The 20277-nt window shown below is 41.9% G+C and overlaps 1 protein-coding gene across 2 annotated transcripts in view; it reads left to right on the top strand.

The window, feature by feature from the left end:
* Positions 1-20277, top strand: part of GRK3 (G protein-coupled receptor kinase 3) — a 1268751-nt gene that overhangs the window by 919334 nt on the left and 329140 nt on the right. For both annotated transcript variants that reach the window (XM_078667331.1, XM_078667330.1), the window contains exon 11: positions 14329-14459. In XM_078667331.1, coding sequence (XP_078523457.1) covers positions 14329-14459 — 131 coding nt within the window. The remainder of the gene's footprint in view (positions 1-14328; positions 14460-20277) is intronic.

Here is a 20277-nt window from a genome sequence, read left to right as displayed (position 1 = left end):
TTATTTCAAATTGTCAAATAAGACAGGTATGAAGACCATGCTTACAAACACAAAATTGATATATTCCGATTCATTTTTTGAGCAAATGAATACATTTGGGTTTGATTTCTGGAACAATAATATTGAAACAAAAACTGTTTGGGGTACAAGAGATTGGCAAGTACAAGGTATAGAATCATTGTTTAGAGCCTGCATGATCCCAGTACAAATTATATTTTTGAATGACACTATTCAACAAACTACCTGTCTTGGCTTAGCCAAAATCAAAGATTTGAACAAACCGTCTATTCCAAAGCCAACAGTGAACAGTAATAGCTCTATAGATGTTGAGATAGACGTAAACCATATATTAAACCAAAACAGAACACATCCTGAATGGAAAAAATGGTTGATCTGGCCCACAGATACAAATAACTGTCAAGACAGATTCCTGAACAAAATACAGGGGTTCACATTGACTAGGCCAGACCCTAGATATTCCCAAAGACAACATCCAGGGATAGTAACCACCTACAGCGTGGGCAAGCTCTGCCTTCAATGGCTACAAACGTCCACACTGGCTGAAATTAAGCACCACCTAACTTTACTTACAGAAGGTGCTGACTTGCGTGATTTTATTATGGGACCACGCAAACAGCGTCAAAAACGTTTCATAGCGGCCTCTATATATGCAGCTTATAACGAAGTCTGGAAAGTAACTCAAATTGAGACAGCAGAAAAAATACGGGAGATTGACCGTATTAATTTGGAAAAATCACTTTCTGTGGTGGACAATGGGTTAATGACTCTGTCCTCCAGAATATATTCTCTGGACAGCATTGTGTCTTCAGCAATCGATATAATATCGCAAGACTTACTGATGTTACAACACGGTCAGTCCCAATTGCGTTCTGTTGTACAGCTTGGCTGGACGTTACAAAATCTGCGTTCTGGCTATGTGCCTTGGCGTTTAATCAACACAACGTCATTATTTAATATCTTTAACCTTACTGATAAACAAATCAGTTTGGCACAGAAGGGTGCTGACTATACAATTCTGAGCATTGAAAAACTTGAGAGATTACCATTGACAATGTCAGAACGACCTGTCATTGAATGGATAATACATGGAATAATAAATATTCCGAAAACTACTTTCCAGTTTCAATTCTGCCAAAAATATATACAGGCAGGCCAGTATGAAAGGTTGGGTAAAGGGTACATTAAGTCAATATGGAACTTGCCCTATAAACACGAATGTGTCAGTAATAAAGGCCAGAAAGTGTTTCTCAGTGGCGATAATTGTGCAAGATCACTAAGCGGTACACTTCTGTGTCAGGGTATTAGTTTGCACGGAGCCTGTGAAGGGACTTCAAATAACCTTTCATGTTACCAGCTAGGCACACCTGCAACACGAATAGAACCATTCTTTAGGAGACTCTCGAACGGGAGTTACATTCTAATAGTAGATCGCAGATGTTGTAGTTTGCTGCCCGGAAAACCTTATCTCATAACCGTGACTAGGAAGGTCATGTGCTGTGAACGAGTTTTGTTCCCTAACGATTCTCCAGACAGGGAGGCAAGGTTATGGCCAGATTTGAAAATTGCTTCTATTCGAATTGATACTTTAAGCAGAATGAAGACTGTGCTCCTACAGACGCCGACCAGGCTAACGTCATCAAAAGAAACGTATGATCTCCAAGTTGCAAGGACAACGGCAGAGATTCATTCATTGTTATCAACTAATTCCCCCATACATTTCGCAGAAATACTGAACGAAATCTTAAATATTTCTGATACCAGTGGTGTCTTATATGTATTTAAGACAGTGTTTTCGGGAGCTTTAACACCATTCAAAGCCATCCTGAGTATTTTTCCAGACTTTGTCCATTCAATTTTTGGCGGACTTCCTCTCCTTTTGGGACTAGTGGCAGGCTTCCTATTTTTGATCCTGTTATTTCGCTATGGCAAACCCTGTCACAGACAAAACACCTGCGACAAGGGAAGAAATGATCCTAGCCATTGGCTACCGGGACCGCATAACTAAAGTCCTTGGACTAGCACGGCTTCGGGACCTGAACATGACTTGGTTTCTTTCATTTAGACCAATGTGGCAAAGTTGTGTTATGCCTGTATTAAGGTGCTTGCTATGCGGCGAAGAATGCGTGTTGGACTCCTGTCTGGCACTACAATCGGATGTGCCAATGGATGCAGATACCTTGTTGGGTCTGGTAACGGCTCATGCATTGTGCTGTCCCCAGCGGCTACCAATCCTGATGACGGCATTCGTGGAGACTTCACCACTACGATTGAGGGGTAGTGAAGTACAAGATGAAAGCAGCATCGATCAGGTACGACCTTCAGTCAGCTATGCTGATCAAAACATCAATGGAGGCAATCATGCTCAGGCTCATGAATGCATGGTAACAACTTTTTCCGAGTTAGTGGAACTTACGCAAGAAGCTGTTGACAGTTTTTTCAACAGTCTAAATGATATGATGTTTTCACCAGAGCAGCAGGAATAACTTTGAGCAAATTAGCACTCGGAGTTCCCTACATCCTGAATTTGGCCTTCAACTTTTTAAAAATAAGCGATATGAAAAATTTTCTCATCAGTTTGTTCAGACTACAAGAACCTTTTTCCCCAATTCCAAAATATTTACGATTTTTTGGGACACTTATCCTCTGCTTAAAGTAGACATTATTCTTAGAGAACTGAATTTCTATTTTAGGTAGTCACGAGACATTAGCTATCCTCTAGCACTCTCATACAAAACTTTATGATTGCGATGAAATGGTCTCGCACTTTTTTCTGTATTAAGAGCCATTTCATGTGTGGTTTCACATTTTATTCATGCTGAATTTAAAATATGCATTATATGTTTAGCATTATTAGACTGCTTGTGCATATAGTACACGTGATAGTACATGTGATTGTGTTTCGTATATTTTATAATTCCAATTTTCAGAATACATATGAATGTATTTTGGGGTGGTACGGTATACACAAACGCTACTGGTTTCACTATGCCTAGATTTGTAAATATGGACATAGTCTACGTGGAGTGGGTGTGATGTATTCCTATAGGTACTGTATCGATTCCCCTATTCCTGACCCTGGTTTGGTTAATAATTAACTAGCAGCCATCCAATGGTGCAAAAACCGTTATCTGATTAAGCCACACCACGGCACAGAAGCGCGTTATCTGATTAGGTCATAACGCATGCCATCTAATTAGACAAGCGATATTCCTCCAGCCCCTGATAAGGCATACGGAGTTCTCAAAACAAATCAAACCTACAGCGACCTGGGAAATTCCCATAGCCATTGTTTTGATTTCACCGAGAACTTCAGTAAAAGAATGTGCTAACGAACCCGTTCATATGACATCCTTATTGACGTATATATGTCCATCCTTACGTCAATCTCGGCACCTTTCAGGTATAAATATTACCGACATTGCCTTAAGCAAACACACGAGGTGGTGACGAGATTGGAGCAGCGAGACATGCCGAGGAGCCCAGCAGAGAGCGAAGCCCACAGGCGCTGCCCCTCCTTCCTGACGCGCTGAGAACGAGACGCTGCCTTTCTCCTGCTGAGAAATCCAGCTCCGGCGCTTCCAAGCAGCCCTCGCAGGCTGCTGGAATATCAAGACCTGGGATAAGAGATACCAGCCCTCCACCATTCTAGATCTCAGGTACAGAACTGAATAACCCCTTGCAGAGAATTCTCGAGTCAGTCCCTTGGCAAAACAAACTTAACTTAAACTGCTACTTTTCTACCCCCGCCCACGTATTAGGCTTAGGTCAGGTACATTGGGGTAGGCGTGGTTAGAAGCACCAGTTGAGTACGATTAGTCAAATGTATATATGTATGTATCTATTTTATCCATTTTAAAGTATCATATGGCTCAGAAACCATATCAATGCTTTTACAGTATTATTTTATAATTCTGTCTTTACTGTATGCACTTTACTTAACTATAAGTATTGCAATAATAGCGATTCATTTCTCTTGTATGAGAAAAGAGACTGATCAATAAATAACATCTTTTATTGAACACGCCCGTCTCTTCCTTTTCTCTACAATCTGGTGAAACTAAGAATGCACTGAACTGACTGAGTAAAATAAGTTGTCTTTTGTTTTCACACGACTCTAGAGATACACTCTTGATTAGGGGAGAGCAAAGTTGTCATGTTCTATGGTTGTCAGAAACTAAATCCTTTCTTGTCTATCCAGGGAGGTTAAAATCCTCCTTGCCTATTCGAGAAAGTTTCTAGTGAACTCTGAGCTAGCTGGCAAACACAAAACTTTAAGTCTAATATCGTCGGTAGAAGACTTAGTTAACCTCTGCCCTAGGTCTATACTATTGAAGATATTATTCCAATGCGCAGCGCCTATTGGGATAATAGGAACTACACTACACTATGGCATAGCTGCACAACATCAAACTATTGAAGTGGAATAAGACCTGTGCTTTAACAGGCGTGACCACTGTTGTATCTCAGTGAGAATGAGGGAGGGGCTGGAACCTCAACCCACCATGCACAATTAGACGTCACAGTGCACACTCTCCGCAGGGGAATGTGATAAGGTGCACGCACTTTCGTCTCATTTTATCCATGAACGAATCCTCTTTGTGAATTTCCATTTGTGCAGAATGCGCCCTTTTCCTGATCGGTACTAGCACATATCTAATAAAGAGGTTTTGATAATTAGTAGCACTTTGGCAGACAACGAATTAACTGTATACCATTGTGCCAATACAAAAAAAAAACAATGCACACATAAAAGTGATAATAGCGCAAAATAAGCACTTATGCAAAGTTTTCGGGGCACAATGCATGTCATCTTAATTAGCCGTATAGCAGATTTGCAGTTAGCTTAATACCGTGTGAAAAGCATGCAATCTATCACCCTTGCATAAGTTTTCGTAGCCCCAAGAGCTTAAGCATCATGTATCTATGTGGACACATGATGTCTTGGTACCACACTTGAAGCGACTTTGATCCAATGCAGACATATGCCAACAGTTCATGTCCGGGTGTCTTTTTATTTGATTACCTTCCATAAGCCAAAGATAAAGGAATTCTTTTCATACTTCTTTGAAGGTCAAGTTATGACTTGAATGATGTTTGCTTCGCCTTCACCATTACCATGTGCTGTTCACATTTCTAATATTCATGCACATATGCAGCGAACAGCTTGCATCACCAAAGAGGAATTTTCTAAGTGGGCTGATGCTGTAAGATAAAATACAAAAATGCAAAAGTTTAATTTGTTCTTTTGGAGTTCATATCTTTCTGATAAGAGCACATATTTGTCTTGCCTAGCAGAGATTCTCTTTAACCTTGACATTTAAGAAGCTGAAGATACTGTCTACTCTGCAAACCTTTTACTTTTTTAAAAAACAAGGATATTATTTTTCAAGGGCATTACTTGTAAAAATATATTTGCAACTGCATGAACTAGTTCGATTGTGTGCGTGAACAGACGGCGTTTTTAAATCAGATATGGTATTATGCCTACCGATAAGAAAGCAGGGGAAAACACGTACCCAGAAATATTATGTAATCTAAAGGTGATACCCCTTTATTGCACTTTAATTCTAATGTTTGATGTATTACCCAGTAGTAAGATTATTGTTGAGTAAATATACCTTTGTACTTAGCGCCTTTGTCATCTTAAGGATTTTGGGAAAGACATATTGGCTCCCTATATGGAAAACAATGAATTTTATTAACAATTTCCCTGCTAATTCAAGCCTGCATGATGCCGAAAAATACTAAATTATATGTCTAAAAAAACTGTTCATATAGGTCTGGCCCTGACACGTGGTTGAATAGACTATGTCAGAAATGGACGTAGGTAGGGAGGGAGAGAGATTTAGATAGAGAAACTGACTAGACAAGTCAAACAGAGAGAAAGTTCTCATTCCAGTGGGGCCCCTTGAACGTTGGGGGCCCTGGGCAATTGCCTACTTTCCTCATGCACTACAAAATCTCTGCTTAGTACAGTAATTAGTATGAGTCCTTTATGAAAGTTCCTTTCTTTTTTAAGCTATCATATTTTACGTAGGGCGCACAGACCCTAAGAGCAAGGTCTTCACCTGCTGGGTTAATGCTTTTTATTTGGGAATTGTAGATTATCCACAGGTGGGTGCCAGGCATGTTTCTTGGAGTCTTTAGTATAGGTTTATTTTGGCAAAGATTTGTCCATTGCATGTAGAAAGCTTGATAGGGCAGTTAAAGGATTGTATATTCCACACATAGGTCTTCTGGGAGTCAATCCAATGTATGTGTGAATGGAAAATGTGTTCTCCCTGAAGAGTCATTCATTGCGCAGTCTTTGAAACCAACCGATAAAGCAATAGCATGAAGCCCAATTTTGCCATATACATAGCTAACACTTGACAGGGCAAATAGTGCACTTACCCTCTGTGAGTAAGTCACATAATGAATCAGTCTTCTGAGGGACCAAAAGTGAAAAGAGGCTGGTTTCAGGACTGCAGTTGTCTGTAGTTTTTTTAGCCACCACTTACAGTGACCAAACACCAAAACCTCAATTTTGGAAGGATTAAGATGAGTCTTTTTACCTGAGGTTCCATTACAACATTCAGAGATGGAGGAGAGACTCATCATCAACTGTATGTCATAAAGTAGAGTCAAAGCAGAAGAGCCAAAAAAAGTGACATACTTCTTAAGATTTATTATCGTTATTGATGGAAACGAAGGGCATCATGAGCTCTGCAGACTGCACTTGAGTGATAGCACCTGTCCACAATCAACAATGGCAATAAATTGTATAAGAGACTTGATTATTTTTGGGATGGAAAAGTCTTCTGCGTGGTTATGGACGTGCACCCATACCCTGAGTGCCCGACTGTACTGATGTCTGGATCCCTAGTGCTGATTTTTGTTCTCATAGCCAAATGCAGATCATATGTGTGTACCATGTCATAGGCCTGTCTTTCAGATTCCATTCATTTTGTACCGTGAGGGGCACCCAAAGTGCTCTCCTCATAGTGGCAGAAGCTACTGCCTTCACCAGAATTTAAGCAGCATGAGCACAGTTGTGGCAGCATACTGTGTAGTAGTGGTCAGTATTAGTGAACAGGCCCTTTTAAACCTGTGTCACTGGAATGAGGCCTATAGGCTCATTCACTCTGTAAGGTTCTGCTGCTGTGTGATGCACTCTACCATGGTCTACCTCAGCTTGGAGTAAAGTGCTGAGCAGCGCAGAAGTCATGTATCTATGCTGGGTCTATATGTGCATTGGGAGGGTGCCATAAGGGACAATGCAGTACAGGGTAGTGCATGCATGGTGTTTGCATGTGCTGGAGGTGCGTATGCCTGAGACTGGTCCAATAACTGAAGAATGTAGTGCTGGTCAGTGCATGCAGTATAAGCGCATGCACTGAGTGTATGTGTGCCTATGAGTGGTACAATACATGAAGGTGCAGTGCATGCAAAATAAATGAATGTGCTGGGTGTACACATATCTTTGAGTGATAGAATACATGATGGAGGCAGTATGTGCTTAATAAGTACACATCCTGGGTGTATGTATGCCTATGAGTAGTACAGTACATAAAGGATACATTGCTGGGCAGTGCACATATATTAAATGCATGTGCTGTTTGTATGCATGCCTCTAAATTGTACAGTACATTGATGATGGAGTACTGTCTAGTTTGTATATTCTGTATACATGCACTGGGTGTATGTGTTGTTGTGGATGATATAATACATGGAGGGCCCTGGGTTTCATTTTGGGAGACCCAGGCCTGCATGATGAAACATGGAGTGGAGATAGGGAGATCTCCTCAGACAGATTTGTGGATTGCTGCATTCCTTCAAGCTGGGAGGGGTACAAACTGAGATGGGGAGAACCAGGCCCCCTGTGAATACTTCAGAGGGTGGTCTTTGATTCAGTGAGATCTCAAGGAAAGGGACCTGGTCACATATCACAAAGGAGATGGGGCTGATAAGAGAATCATGAAGAGTAGGGCTGGGAGCCCTGGGCTAATGTATACATCACTGTGGCGGGCATCCAGGTTGGATCTCTAGTCACTCCCATTGCCCGTGTAGGGGTTACTATCCACTTTGGAGACATCCCTCCTGTGACAGACTGCTTTTCAAGAGGAAGAGAGAGCAGCAGAGCCTGCACTTCAAAAGAAGCAAAACCCCAACATAAAACTTCAGCTGATACTCTGAATCACATTTGGTGTCTAGAAATGGAACTTAAGAAAGGGAGGTTGAGAGCCTAAAAATTGCCATCTGCAAAGCAGTCAGACGGGCTATGTGAGAAGGGTAAATTTTGCAAGACTGGGACCAAGGCTGGCGAGTCTTCTTGCTGGGTGAGGGAACTTCACCTAGAGAATCCAGGCCTACCTGCCCGGGAGCCTGGATCACCAGCTTCTGCCTGCTTGCTAAGACCACTGTGACCAGGGCGGAAGACGAGAGCATTGAAGCGAGAAAGGTACGGGGGGAGGAGAGGGCCCTGTCTCAATTTTGCAGAGCTAACTCTAGCTACGGTTACACTATCCCAGAGGCACAAAGGTCGGGGTCTTCTAAAATGTCTGGAACCTTGCATTTCCAAATAAAGGGATGTACTTTGACAATGAGAAAACTTCCCTTCAGACTACTGGATATCCAATTAATGCATCCAGACTACCTCATAGTAAGACAGGAGACAGCATGACTAGAAGCAGACCACCATCAAAAGTAAGCTTCATACCAAAGCCCAGCTCACTACCCACATGATACTCTGGGAGATCTGCCAGCCCTTTTTGGTGACCCATCTGCTCTACCTGTTCACTTCTCATCACATTCGAAGTGGTCATCCAGTAATTTCCCTTGCCGGACCTTCCTGACGAAGATCTCAGATCCCAAAGCTCCTTGTTCTCTGATCGAAGTCACATCCCACATGTGCAGTCCTGGAAAAATCTAATTACTGTCACTGTTGATTAGCAATTTTGGAGCCTACACAAGATGAGGTGTAAAACACTTATCATGAATCATCTTTGAAGAATATTTATATGACATCTTTGTTCATCGATGAGTAGGAACTTGGATAACTATGACAAGGAGGATTTTTTTGGTCTTTTGTGTGTTAATTTATGAAACACCATTTTTAATCTCAAACAGAGTATTGAAACGTTACAGTGAAATAGCTCTTTGAACCTTATTACTGCAGGCTCGTGGCCATCCCAATATTTGGGATGTCTGACATCCTCAGTTCCCTTTTTAATAGGTGATGCAGCTGATTTTAAAAGTGACATGCCAATAAAGTTTAATCTGACATGTATTTGCTGCAGAATCTGCTTACAGTAGTTTTCGGTTGAAGAGGCAACTCTAATTTTTTTTTTTTAAAGACCAATGGTCCCAAACTTTATTTAGTTTCACATATAAGTTGGTAATCATTCACACAATGTCATAACAATGAAGTACTATTACAATTGGCACTCAACGAGTAGCACATATTGACAAGCCAGTTATACATGAGTGAAAATAAACAGTAGCCAGAGGAGATGCATTAGTCCGCAAGCGGCAGCGCCAGGAAATGGCTCGTGTTGCAGTGCACGCAGTCCGCAACACTGCAAAAGGACCAAAGTGGTCATGAAGACCAGCAACCAATGTCCTGAGTCGTGTTCCTCGGTTAGCACAGTAGCAGTCAAGGGCAGGATCATATCCCACATAGTCGCATGGGTCGCTGGGTTGCAGTCTCCTATTCATGGCAGTGTCCAACCAGTGTTGTGCGAAACATAAACAAGGAGGGGAAATCGAGTATCACCAGGAGTACAGCATAAACAGTCTCTTTATCAACCAAGAGATTTAACTGGGAATAAAAAGAAGAGGGGGGAGGGAGAAACTCTACAACAACCGTTAGACTAGCATTTGCGTGCGTAGCAGTGTATCTGGAACCCTAGCTGTGCGTGGTGTACCCCATGTGGGCCGCGTGGGGGCGGGGATAGTTGAGGATGTGATGACGCCGTAACTGCAGGGCGGGGGGGGGGAAAGGGGGGGCGGGGGCCGGCGGCGGCAGGGGACATCTCCCGTTGGGCAAGGGCCTGGTGGTCGGGGAAGGCGGCGGGGGGGGGGCCAGGGGGGGGCGGGGAAGAGGCAACTCTAATACCATGCTTTTGGAATCCATGAGGAGGTTGGTGTAAGACCACACTGCAACTCACATGTGACATTTGACTTTTATGCAACAGGTGAATTTTTTACAGTTTCCTAAAAGACAGAATTTGTAGCCATCCAATTATTTAAAATGTCATAGCAGTTTCAGTTTGAAGCTGTTTAGAAATAGGTCAGCAAAATTCAGTAGAAAAAGGCACAACATAAAATAATATGCACTCACTTTCCTGCAAATGCCATATGCAGAGAAAAAGGATGGTACTTTTGTTGTTTTGGTGTAAATCCTTGCAGGAGTTTTTGCCAAATTGGTGTTTAAAAAAATGTTTGTGTTGGGTTTGGAGAGTTTTCATTTTGGTGAGCTCTTTGGGCCATATGTATCAACAAACTATTTTGCGATTTCTAAATAGCGATTTTTAAGGATTCGCTATTTAGGAATTGCAAAATGGTATGTATGAAGAAAATCGCAATTTTTTAGCGATTCCTTAATCTTCCTTATATGCGAATTCGCATTTTGCGAATTCGCAATTAAGGAATAATTTCCAATGCATTCCTTTGGGCCAGGAGGTCCATAGGAATGATTGCGAAATAATTCTCAAATTGCGAATTCGCAATTTGCTAATCGCAATTTGAGAATTATTTCAAGGGTGCAGGGGTGTCTCAAAGACACCCTGCTGCACCCCTGAAAAGTACATGTGTGTGCATATGGCGCACATACATGCCCTATGGGCATGTGTGTGCATCACATGCCACATTGAAAAATGCCAAATTGTGCATTTTTTGAAGAATTCGCAAGTTACCATCAACTACAAGTTGGTGGTAATTTGCGAATTCTTAACCATAATTCACAACCCAAAAATGGTACATACATAGCATTTAAGGAATCGCAAAATTGCGATTCCTTAAATGCTATGGAAAAATAAGGAATTGCAAATCTTTGCTATTCCTTATTTTGCGAATATTACATACATACCAAAACATGCAAAAAGGCCGTTTATGATTCGCAAAGGCCGAAATTCTGCGAATTTCGGCCTTTGCGATTCGCAAACGGCTTGATACATATGGCCCTTTATCTTTAATTTGCAGATCCTCTGTGCAAATCGATGAATGGTTCCCTTTGTGCGTTGTAGATTCATACCAGTTCTGATTGGCTAACCATAACAGAAACATTTCTGTTGCAGCTGCCATTACTCGGTGCACTGTCCACATCCAAGAGTTCTGTACACCCAACTCCATGTGGGCAGCCATCCCCAGCTGCGTTGTGCGCATCAGAAGGTTGACCTCAGGGCCGGTTTCCAACCAGGCCCAATGTCCAACTCTCCACTCTCCATTGGCACCCAATACCGAACAGTCAGCCAGGTACAACAGGGGTTGGCAGGAGGGCCTGGCCTAAGCCCAGGTCTTATGCCCAACAGTCCATGTGGGTCTAATTTTCACTGCTCGAGGATGAAGGCCATGTGTAGGAAAACAGGCCAGAATGCTTGGGTTCCTGGTCCTGATCCCCACGCTATACAGGTGACAAACCACTGCTGCGCATGGCCTAGGGACAGTGCAGCGCAATATATATATTCAAGACACTGTTAAGAGGGAGCGAGTAACGTCCCAGAGTAACTAGGCATCTGATGAAGGCCCACGCCGAAATGCATTATGCCGCAAGTACTATGGTGAATAAAGAACCGCTGAAAGATTCCCCGTTGTGTCCTCTGCTCGTTTCTTTGAAGTGAGGCTTTTTGGACATTTTATACGTGCTGGCCAGTAGCGCGTTTTCAGAGGACCCGCCTTGCAAGTGGCTTGCAACAAATTATTGGCAACGTTTTCTTTTGTTCCAAGGTGTTGGATTTTTGCAAGCACACCACGGGGAGAGACCCAACCAGTGGCCGCTGCAACTAGCAGGCTGTGACTGCACGGGGACGCGGGATCACGGTATTCCGTGTCACGGCCCGAGTTGGTGCTGGACTCATGGTGGAGGCGTTGGGGACTTGAGGCGGCAATTAACACCTTTCATGCGGGATTCACTCGGCTACCATTAGCCATCTCCCCCTTTTGTCATGCACAGCAGCGCTCACACGAGCATAATCCAGCTCCGCTATTGACACTCACCCGAATGATGCAAGCTGGGAAATGGAGTCCCTGATGAGTCGGACCAACAGCTGCGGGTAATCAAGAATGGAGCCTGCTTCACTCCAACCAATAGGAGTGCTTCAAGACACTGTTAAGAGGGAGCGAGTAACGTCCCAGAGTAACTAGGCATCTGATGAAGGCCCACGCCGAAATGCATTATGCCGCAAGTACTATGGTGAATAAAGAACCGCTGAAAGATTCCCCGTTGTGTCCTCTGCTCGTTTCTTTGAAGTGAGGCTTTTTGGACATTTTATACGTGCTGGCCAGTAGCGCGTTTTCAGAGGACCCGCCTTGCAAGTGGCTTGCAACAAATTATTGGCAACGTTTTCTTTTGTTCCAAGGTGTTGGATTTTTGCAAGCTCACCACGGGGAGAGACCCAACCAGTGGTCGCTGCAACTAGCAGGCTGTGACTGCACGGGGACGCGGGGTCACGGTATTCCGTGTCACGGCCCGAGTTGGTGCTGGACTCATGGTGGAGGCGTTGGGGACTTGAGGCGGCAATTAACACCTTTCATGCGGGATTCACTCGGCTACCATTAGTCATCTCCCCCTTTTGTCATGCACAGCAGCGCTCACACGAGCATAATCCAGCTCCGCTATTGACACTCACCAGAATGATGCAAGCTGGGAAATGGAGTCCCTGATGAGTCGGACCAACAGCTGCGGGTAATCAAGAATGGAGCCTGCTTCACTCCAACCAATAGGAGTGCTTCAAGACACTGTTAAGAGGGAGCGAGTAACGTCCCAGAGTAACTAGGCATCTGATGAAGGCCCACGGCGAAATGCATTATGCCGCAAGTACTATGGTGAATAAAGAACCGCTGAAAGATTCCCCGTTGTGTCCTCTGCTCGTTTCTTTGAAGTGAGGCTTTTTGGACATATATATATATATATATATATATATATATATATATATATATATATGAAAATACAACACTTAAACCAATTAATGATACAACTTTCACCATCATCTCTTTCAAAGTGGTATGGGTAATGTAATATGTAATCTCAAACGTAAGTTGATTTCGTTTTGTAATTGCATCTGTTTTCTCTTGGGTGAGGTCATAAGCCTTGCATATGGTGAGTTATGGTTTCGAGAGCTGGTGTGGGAACAATCCTAACAATAACTTGCAAAATACAGTGGTTTTTCAGTTTTAATGCTCATTAATTGACTGAAGCATGTTGCACGCTTTTGGTTTGTGACTTAAGTAAACTAGCAGCACCACATTGAAGACTAAACTGAAAATTACAGCTTCCTTCACACACAGATACACGTAAATTCTAGATCCCTGCTGCCACCGACTGAATCATTTGCGGTAAGGTAGTGCGAGCATCAAAGGCTTAGGGAGGTGGATTTGTAGGCACGGCTAGTGCCGCAAGCACCAGTGCTGGATATGGACCAGACTTATGGTGGGAGGGACTGCATGGGTGTTGAAAGTGATCGGTGGCCTTAGAATAATTTTGGGCACCCGCACTTATTCATTTAAAATTTAAACACTAAGCTCAAAACCTTTGTTTTTGTCATAAACCTGTATTCACACCATAGAAGAATGCAAAGCGCTCATGCTCATTTTTGAACTGGGACTCTGTTTAAGTCTCCAGGAGTTTTAAATCCGTAAGGAACTATAAAAGGGACCGAAAAATGAAGTGATCCTAAGGATCCTTGAGGGTTTTGTTAATTCATACGCAACAGGATAATTTTCTTTCTAGCTCCTTAAATGCCTGCTCTTACAGATCAGATCAAAATATCCAAAGCTGATTGGTCTATTCATATCCTTCCGAAACTGAACTTTAGTTTTGTACCTGATAAAAAGGCTTCCAGCTATTCCTCCTTGCTGTGATTAATAGTTCCAGTTTTTTAAATAACCCTGTATTATTTTGTGATAATGTATATTCTCAGTTAAACGTACTGAAGAATAATTTATGTAACTTTTTCCTTACCATCAGAAGGGAGCACCTTGTAAACGAAGGTGAATTGTCAGCTCCTCTAAAGATTTGACACAACTCATGTATACCTTTTTTTTGCTGCTTCAGGTACTTCAAAGAGAATGTTTTTGCTTATTTAAATATATCATTGTTTTTCATTTTAGGCGGAGACTTGCACTACCATCTTTCACAGCATGGGGTATTTTCTGAAAAGGAGATGAGGTTCTATGCTGCGGAAATAATTTTAGGATTAGAGCATATGCATCATAGGTTTGTTGTGTACAGAGATTTGAAGGTAAGAAGCTGGCTTGGCCCATTTTGTATTTGTGCTCGACTGGTCACAGAAGTGTTTATAATATTAATTATTGGTTTTCAAACTGTTTTGTACCACAATACAGTTTTGCAGTGATTAAGCACCTTTTATCCTCACCTTTTAGGGTGAGTTGCTAGTATTGCTTTGTCTTTGAGTGCATGCTTGCTTTGCAGGTTGCCAAATTATTAATATTTACGGGACCATTGCATTTCCACTTTACCAAGCAATAAGGGACACACATTTTCAATTGCTTTATTGACATCTAAAATATCAAATTTGCAGTCGCCTTATAGGTGACCTGATTACCAGCTGGTGGTATTCATTTGTCAGAATCATCTTGCTCATCCCAGTCCGTACTAAAGGAGGATATCTGTCACCTGGGAAGACAGGCAAGACTTCCATCCATCTAACAAAACACGTCTCCCTTTAGGCACTTTGTTTTAGGGCTGCCTAAAGAAGCCAAGACCAAATCATGTTACCTGTTCAATAAATAAACCCTGGAGAAAACATAGGCTAACTTTATCCGATGGCTTATAGGTGAGGCCAGTTATTAAAGATTCCCATTCTCCTGATACAAAATGATCCAAAAATAAAGCTGATTTCTGGATGTCTCACCGGCTATCAAGTAGATTTAGAGACCAAGCCATGTATCGTTGGAGCAAAGCCTCCACTTCTGTCCTCAAATAAGGCTAGAAAAATAGGAAGACTTTGTCCTGCTGCGGGTGGAAATTTTATTACGAAAATCTTAGACCTGGCTGGGGTATTGCATGCTAAGAAAAAATATATACATTTTCCCATATAAAAAATTCCGCTAAAGGTGCACTTTTCACGCTCCGTCAACTAAAAAAATGAAGCCATTCATCCCTGCTGATGATTTCAAATCTGTAGTCCAAGCTCTTGTCCTCTCGAAAATTGACTATGGCAATGCTATCCTCTCTGGAACCCCCAAGGTCCACCTTGCCCCCCTCAAAACTATTCTCAACCTTGTGGCCAGGCTTATAACTGACACTAGGCACTTTGACCACATCTCCCCTGCCCTCTAAGCCCTTAGATGGCTTCAAGAGGAAGGCTTTGTCCTGCTGCGGGTGGATCTGCCTACAAAATTGCCTGCATTACACACAAAGCCCTTCACCTAACGTCCCCAAACTACCTCACAAGTAAACTCAAAATTGCTGGTTGCTCCCGTCTGTTGAGAAGCACCAACACTCTCCTTCTCATCCCCCCTCAGCTAAAAAAGAAAGCCTGGCAATCTTGTTCCTTCTCTGGTAATGCTCCCAACATCTGGAATGCCCTCACTTTAGATTTACGCTGTAACTCTTCGTACTTCAGCTTCAAAAAAGACCTCAAACTTTACCTGCTTAACATATACTGGGGCCCTATAATCTTCTCTCCTCTCACCTGCTTTTAAACTCCTCCGTATCCTCCTCCTCTTTTTCCTCCCCTCCACCTGCTCCCTTTTATTAAAACTTTTCTTGACCTCCTTCTTCCCTACCCTTTCTTCCCCCTCCCCACATTCCTCCAGCCCTCCTCACACTCCAATCCTACTCCCTTCATACCTGGACCATTTAGCTGTCCGCCTGCTGCTGCTTAAATTGTGCTTACTCCTGATACTTTTGTCTGTAATCCAATACCTCTGTCACTTATTTACCAATGCAATCCATATGTTTATTGTTTTCTATATTTTTTTGCCTTAATGCTGCATTTTCTCTAATTGTGTTTTTTTTAGTTTTTTTGTTATTATAGTATGGGAATTGCTTATAATACTTTATAACTGTACTATTATCAAACTTATGTTAAGCGCTCTGATACCCACAGGTGTAGCCAGCACTCTATAAACCTTTTTAAATTAAAATTAAATTTAAAAAAAAGAAAAGATTCATAAACAAGTTTTTTTGATGTGCTGTGGCCTCCATTTCTTCCTGAACAATAGTCAACAGCACACCTGTTTAGTTGATAGCCATTAAGTGTAGTTTCTGGTAGACGATTCTATAGCGGATCCTGGAAACTTTGTAACACTCAAGGAATATCCCAGGAAGGGATTTAGGAGTGAGCTGTAAAAGGCCTTGCTCCCTGCGTTTCACCACCTTAAAGTAGAGGCATAAATCCTAGATAAGTACTCATCCCCCATTATCACGTCCCAGGACTGGGAGTGTAATATTTTTGTAACACACCATTAGGAAGATGGCAACCAGAGCAAGACCTAGACTATCAACGCTGCCCTGTGTCACGATACAAATAGCGATCTTCTTGGAATGCTTCTCCTGCTGTAGCTCTAGCTTCCAAGCTCTAAGCCAAGATGCACAGGTGCTGAAGAACTGGAAGGGACAAAGGAGGATGGAGAAGGGACCATGAGATCTCTGGAATCCACCTAGAACTTCCCTGTGACAGAATGAGCAAAGATCATGGCGCTCAAAGTTAAAGAGGAGCAATGATAATCAAGTCTTAAAGTTAATAATTGGCCTTCTACAGAGGAAAAGCATTTAGCTATGCTAAGCTACTAAAGGACAGAGCCAGGGGAGCATTTCATGGCCAGTTTGGTGGATCAGCGAGTTAAATGTTCACTCTTGATATGTGTCGGAGCTGTCTGTCACAAGTTTGAATTTCACAAAACAGACTAAATCATCCAATCACCTGATATTACTAAATTGAGTAACATTAAGTTGGGGGATATTAATATGTTACCTAAATCCTTAAAATTATAATATCCTCGAATTTCCAATGGAGGGAGAGAGAAAGACAGAAAATGAGGCATATCTGTACTGAACATTTCTCAGTATGTTACACCAAGAGGACTCTCTTGTCGAATTAACCTTCCTTACAATGTACAATAAGAGCACTGTGTCTTTTACTGTGGACAGAAATATTTAATTGAAAGAATGGTGGGTTGCCTTTTTCAGAAACATGGTGTTTGTCTCTGAAATGCATTGTTTCCTTAAGGCCCCCAGTAAACATTGGAAACCTTTTGCTTCTGAGTACTCTTTTGACACTCAACAGCTGTTTTATGCTTGAATTTACATGTTCTGTTTAGAATAGCTTACTTTTGCTTTTTATTTTTAAATTACTTTGAAAATTTGTGAAGACACATGAATATGCACATGTCCTGGAGATCCACTACATGACCCCAGTATTGTAGAATGTTTTCCCTTGCATGCATTTCTGCAGATTCCTATGTGCACTCAGGTGCATTCAAAATGGTTTGCAGAACAAAAACAATACTTTTACAAGTGGGCAATAAAATTCCTGTTATTTCCAGTTATTTTTTCCACTTATGTAAAATCACTATAATTTTGGAGGTGGGGAAAGCAGGGTTTATGAGTGTTTGGAGAGTAACATGTACACATCGGGTTTACAGTGCTGATGTCCGAAAGTGCTCTCCATTTTTCCACCCAGAGGTATCGCTTTCTTGAAGCAGATGAAATCTCCAGGTAGAATACGACTTGCCAGCAGTGTTTCAATTAAACTCATAATTCACATAATTCTCATGTGCCCAGTAAATCCTGTTAATGGGAACATTGGAATTAATGGGTCATTCATAGTGAGGTCCTGCGGGTTCAGGTCTGAAATAAAAGAGGGGCTCTGGTTAAGGTTCTGATTTAGACTTTGAACATATCCTGTCCACCGTACTACACGTGAATTATATCCTATGGCATTTGTAATTTGCAGCCGAGATATCTGTCCGGTTTGTGACGTATTCCGTCTGCTAAATTCTAAATCAGTTCCTAATGCACTCCACCACGTCTAAAACTATTTACTCTCTGAAATGACATTTTATTTGAAGGTATTTGTTATCTAACAAGACATGGCCAATTTTAGCTTAATCCAGGTTATTTTTCTCAGACACCTACCCTTTTCATCTCTGAGGAGCATCCTCACTGCTTGTCGGATCAAGTTCTCATCACTTTTCTAACAGAAGTTAAACTGTTCTTAAACTTGACCAAAAAACAGGCAATCAGGTGTCTTCATGGATGATGGCTAACAACCTGGTAGACGTTCTAAATCAAAGACATAATTGAGTTTTCTTGGTCTGCCCTACCTGGTCCTCCTAAAGCCTTACAAGTTCAAATCTGCCAACACCGGGGACATTCTTTTAGCAATTGTAGGAGCAGAGTTTGAGCACTAGAAAGGCACTTGAAGTTAACTTATCTCCTCCACACCTGGGCTCAAATTACCTATTGGGGTCACTGTCAGACACCCGATTAGGTGCATGCAGACTTGGATATTGTACTGAATTGCACAAACAAATGCACTATCCTCAGTGCACGTGTTATTTCTGAGAGTTTGTGCCGGCCTTGAGGGCAACGCATCAGTGAAAGACAGTGATTTGGTTAGAAACTGTTACTCCATTTTTCACTAGACATGAATTCGTCTCCATATGAAGAGTGAATTGCTTGGTGGGAGGTCTGTCTGACCCCTATCAGCCAATGCTTTGGAGTTCCCTTAAGAGAGCTCTGGCTGTGTGCCACCTCGATGTGGAGCACTGTTAGTGCACCTTCTGCCAGCTTCGTCTCTGTGCACACATACTAGTAGAAATGCATATTGTGGCCCTTGTTATTAAGAGATATTGTGTAAGACATAAGTACTGTGATAAGTCGGGGGTTAATTCTTTTTTTCTTTTAAATGTTACAATCTCGCAAGACCCTTGCGGAATCGTGAAAAATAGGATGCAGTAGGTGATCTTTGAATACACTGTAGTATGCACATGTGTTACTATAGAAAGAAGTCTTATTGGAGGTGGACTTTATCAGAGCCTACTATTTATGTCGATCGGCTTGGGAAGACGTATGATTAGTGTTGATTCTCTTCCCACACCCTACTATGCACACCTGTCATCCAAGAAAGTGTTCTCAGCGGAGAGGCCAGTTTCACTGCACGCGCCGTATTATGAAGATCTGTCATCTGAGAGAGAGATCTGAAAGGAGAGGCTACTTCTTATCCACACCCTACTATGCACCCCCATCATCTGAGAGAGGGGTCTGAATGGAGAGGCCGGCTCCTCCCTACACCCTACTATACACACCGTCATCTGAGAAAGGGTCTGAAAGGAAAGGCCAGTACTGCCCGCTCACTACTACGCACACTAATCATATCAGAGAGAGGTCTTAAAGGGGAGGTAAGTCACTCCCCATACACCCTAGTATGCACACCTGTTATCTGAGAGAGAGATCTCAGATGAGTGGACAGTCCATCCATGCACCCTACTAAGCATGCCTTTCATGTGAGAGAGAGGTCTCAGGAGAGGCCAGTCCATCCACACACCCTACTATGCACACCCTTCATAGAGAAAACGAATATTAGACACTATTGCAAAAAGGATCATTCACTTTCTGAATTATAATTATGACTTCAATGTATAAGCAGGTAAAAAGGCTATGAAAAGTATGGTATTAAAAAATTCATGAACTTGCTGAGAGGATGTCTCAATACAAGTTACAAGATCTGAGGAGAAAGACAAGCTCAAAACAAATATTGTTGTATTAATCTGTTTTATACTCAGACATAATTTTTTAGGAACATTTTGCTGATATATTACAATACTAAGCCATTAACTTTCAAAATTATATCTGCACACAGGATATATTATTCAGTAATTCTACCATAGATACACTCAAAAAATGGTTACTTTACTTAAAAAAAACTACAAAATCACTGAAAAAGCAAAGGTTAAAGTAATGTTATAGTTAGGTGTGATAAAAAATGTGTTTTTGTTTAAAAATACTCTTAGAAATTCACTGAAAATATTATAGTAACCTTATAGTTCGGTGAATTTCTCAGTGACAACATTAACATTTCTAATTAAAAA

The sequence above is a fragment of the Lissotriton helveticus genome, chromosome 11 (assembly GCF_964261635.1).
Source record: "Lissotriton helveticus chromosome 11, aLisHel1.1, whole genome shotgun sequence".
In the NCBI taxonomy this organism is placed as follows: Eukaryota; Metazoa; Chordata; class Amphibia; order Caudata; family Salamandridae; genus Lissotriton; species Lissotriton helveticus.
This window is presented reverse-complemented; position numbering and strand designations above follow the sequence as displayed.